This window comes from Brachionichthys hirsutus, chromosome 19 (assembly GCF_040956055.1).
Source record: "Brachionichthys hirsutus isolate HB-005 chromosome 19, CSIRO-AGI_Bhir_v1, whole genome shotgun sequence".
NCBI classification, from domain to species: domain Eukaryota; kingdom Metazoa; phylum Chordata; class Actinopteri; order Lophiiformes; family Brachionichthyidae; genus Brachionichthys; species Brachionichthys hirsutus.
The window spans coordinates 2969593-2972307 of NC_090915.1; the positions used below are offsets into that span (position 1 = coordinate 2969593).

The following is a 2715-nucleotide window of genomic DNA, read 5'->3' on the forward strand; positions in this document are numbered from 1 at the left end:
GGTCGACCTCTAGCCCTAGTCCTACCGATGTAGTCCCCGTTTCTCCTCTGGACATGTCCAAACCATCAAAAGTCTGGACTATCTGACCATATCTCCAAAACATCTGACCTTCACTGTCCCGAAAACGATTCACAGGAAGTAAAATTCAGACCCGGTGAGGAGCGAGTCCTGTCCACCGGCTCCACGGCTCCACCGCCCTGGGGTGAGGGAGTGGACCCTTCCGTGCCATGTTCTCAGAGACATGCAGTCGTGAGTGTGTTAGTGTGTTTGGGGGAGGGGGCGACCGAGGAACGGCCACATCTTAATTCCTATGGCGACTCTTCCTTTTTTAGACGAGCAAAATCTGCCATTGAGGTGGCGTTGCTTTCAAGTGAATTTGATAGAGGAGCGCACAAGTTTATACGCCACACACTGAATTACAATCTTGTCTTTGCTTTCATCAGATCGTATTTAATGTATTTGTACACTCCAGTATCAAGTAAAACGTACCTGCTTACATTCTGTATATTCTGTATTCTATCCGACAATCTGTTTGGATAAGAAGGAACCCCCAGAATAAACTTTAAACTGGCTAAAGATAATAAACCATGGGAAGAGTGACGGAGTGGATTCCTCCCCTCGGGGCGGACGAATGAAAAACTCCGAAATTACAGTAAAGAAGTAAAGATTTCAAAGGTTAGATGTGGATCCCAGATGAGACTGAGCTTCTACCAAAAGAGGTAGAACCTGAACCACATGACCACCTCTTCACCAAGAAGAAGCGCTGGAACCGTTCACCCAAAGCAAGGAGAACTTTGTACCCCGTTGAGCGGCGGTTCCTAAAACCTCCTGGAGCGACTATTTGTCACGTCGCTTCTCCTCGACTCCGAAAGCCGCGCCGATGTCGGCCAGATGTGTTTCTAAGGGATGGTGGCGGAGCTGAAGTGAAACGAAGCGTAAGCCCAGGGGATCAATACGCCGCTGGACGAGTCCACGGGACGCACGCAAAGAACTCGCCTTCCTTCCAGAGAGGAAATGTTCAGTCCATAAATATTTAGAGTTCGGTAATTGAAAGAAGCCTCTATTCCGGTGGGAGGGGGGGGGGTTGATCAGCCGCCGGCGTCCCGTGTCTCAAGCGCACGTTAACCTTTAACTCGTCTTGGCCGCCGCCTGTGTTTACACTTACTGATTGTTTTTTGGGGGGGGTGGATTCGGCGGTCGCTCATGTGACAACCGGGCGACTCGGGATCCGCCTCGCCGAGCGCTCTGAGGTTTTCGGATGAACCCGGCGAAGCCGCCCCCCCCGAGGCCTGTGATGTGATGGACCCGGTCGGCGTTGGAAATCCCTCAGGGGCCCTCGGCGGGTCGGCCGGAACCTCCCTCATGTTGTCCGGGGGGTTCCTAACTTTGGTGGGGGCGGTTTACACCGCAGCAGGCTGCAAGTACTACCTGGCCAACGACGCCTTCGAGTGGACCGGGCTCCTGGGCGCCGTCCTGCTGTCCGTCGGGGTCGTTTTCATGCTCGTCGGCATTTTCAAGCTCGGGGTCTTTTCCTGCTCGCCCGGCAGACCGGGGGACGAGGAGTCGGCGGGTCGTTGGTTCACGCTGAGCGCCGTGATGCAGCCAGGTGTGCCGCGCTTCCCGCCTGCGTACGGAGTCGTCAACCAGGAAGTGTCCCGGCCCGGCAGGCCGGCGAATGCAGCCGTCCCTCCCATCGGTGCCACGATGGCGGCGGCTGGAGAAGGCAGGTCGTGCTTCAGCCAGGAAACACGCAGGTAGGGAGCTAAGTAACTAAGTACATTTACTGGAGTACTTTTGTACTTTTATTTTTGTAAAGTGTTAACAACGGTATTTCTACTCTGTGGTCAGTACTTTTACTCGAGTTATAGATCTTCCTTATGTGACCTCCGGTATTTAAATGTGACCTCCGCGGCAATGCCTCCTTGTGAGTCTTTTTACCCAGCATGCAACACAAAAGCAAATAAAGCGCTGGCGGTTCGGGCTCGGGCCGGATTGAAGTGTTGAAACCTCACAGCCGACTCGGTTTCTTATTAACCACAGAAAGATTTTCACTTCGGCCGTCGGGCCTCTCCGGTCAACACTGATACTTTACTCGCACAAGTTATTATAATTTGAGCAATAAAGTGTGAATTACTTTCTGAAAAGCAACCAAATAAAGCTATTTTGTAGAGGTGAGAGATTTCAGCCTTTTATCATTCACAAAATAAGAAATTGACTTTGAAAGATTTGGTTTCTGCTGTCCGGCTCTGCTCTGTCCTTTGACTCCCTCCGTTCAGGGCTGAGAAGATGGAGGACCAACGAGGACGCGACGAGGACAGCAGCTCCACCTGCTCCGGTCCACCCGCTTACGAGGACATCTACCCCTCCTTCAGCCGGAAGCACAACCCGACTTAAACGCCTCACGGAATCCTCACGTTTCACGCCCATCTTGGCTTTGGATGGGTTAAAGGTCCATCAGCACGACCCGATGAAGATGTCCTGCAGGAACCCGTCGAAGGCTCCATGGTAGTGAAGATAGAAGCCATCTTGGTGGAGGTTCCTCTCACAGCTGGACACCTCAGTAATGATCTGCTGGGTCCGTTTCCTGGTTTGTAAGCAGGATAACACAAAAACTATAGAATGGATTTCCATAAAACTTGGCGGAACCGACCCCATACCGGTGCTGATCCAGAGGCAAGGGGTGGATCCAGGACTTTTTAATTCTTCTACATTACA

General features: G+C 52.2%; 1 protein-coding gene across 1 annotated transcript in view; it reads left to right on the forward strand.

Moving 5' to 3' along the window:
- LOC137908723 (F-BAR domain only protein 2-like) overlaps nucleotides 1-2394 on the forward strand; it is a 9405-nt gene extending 7011 nt beyond the window's left edge. The window contains exons 8-10 of the mRNA XM_068753145.1: nucleotides 136-202; nucleotides 1331-1754; nucleotides 2277-2394. Coding sequence (XP_068609246.1) covers nucleotides 136-202; nucleotides 1331-1754; nucleotides 2277-2394 — 609 coding nt within the window. The remainder of the gene's footprint in view (nucleotides 1-135; nucleotides 203-1330; nucleotides 1755-2276) is intronic.
- Nucleotides 2395-2715: the final 321 nt, after the last annotated feature.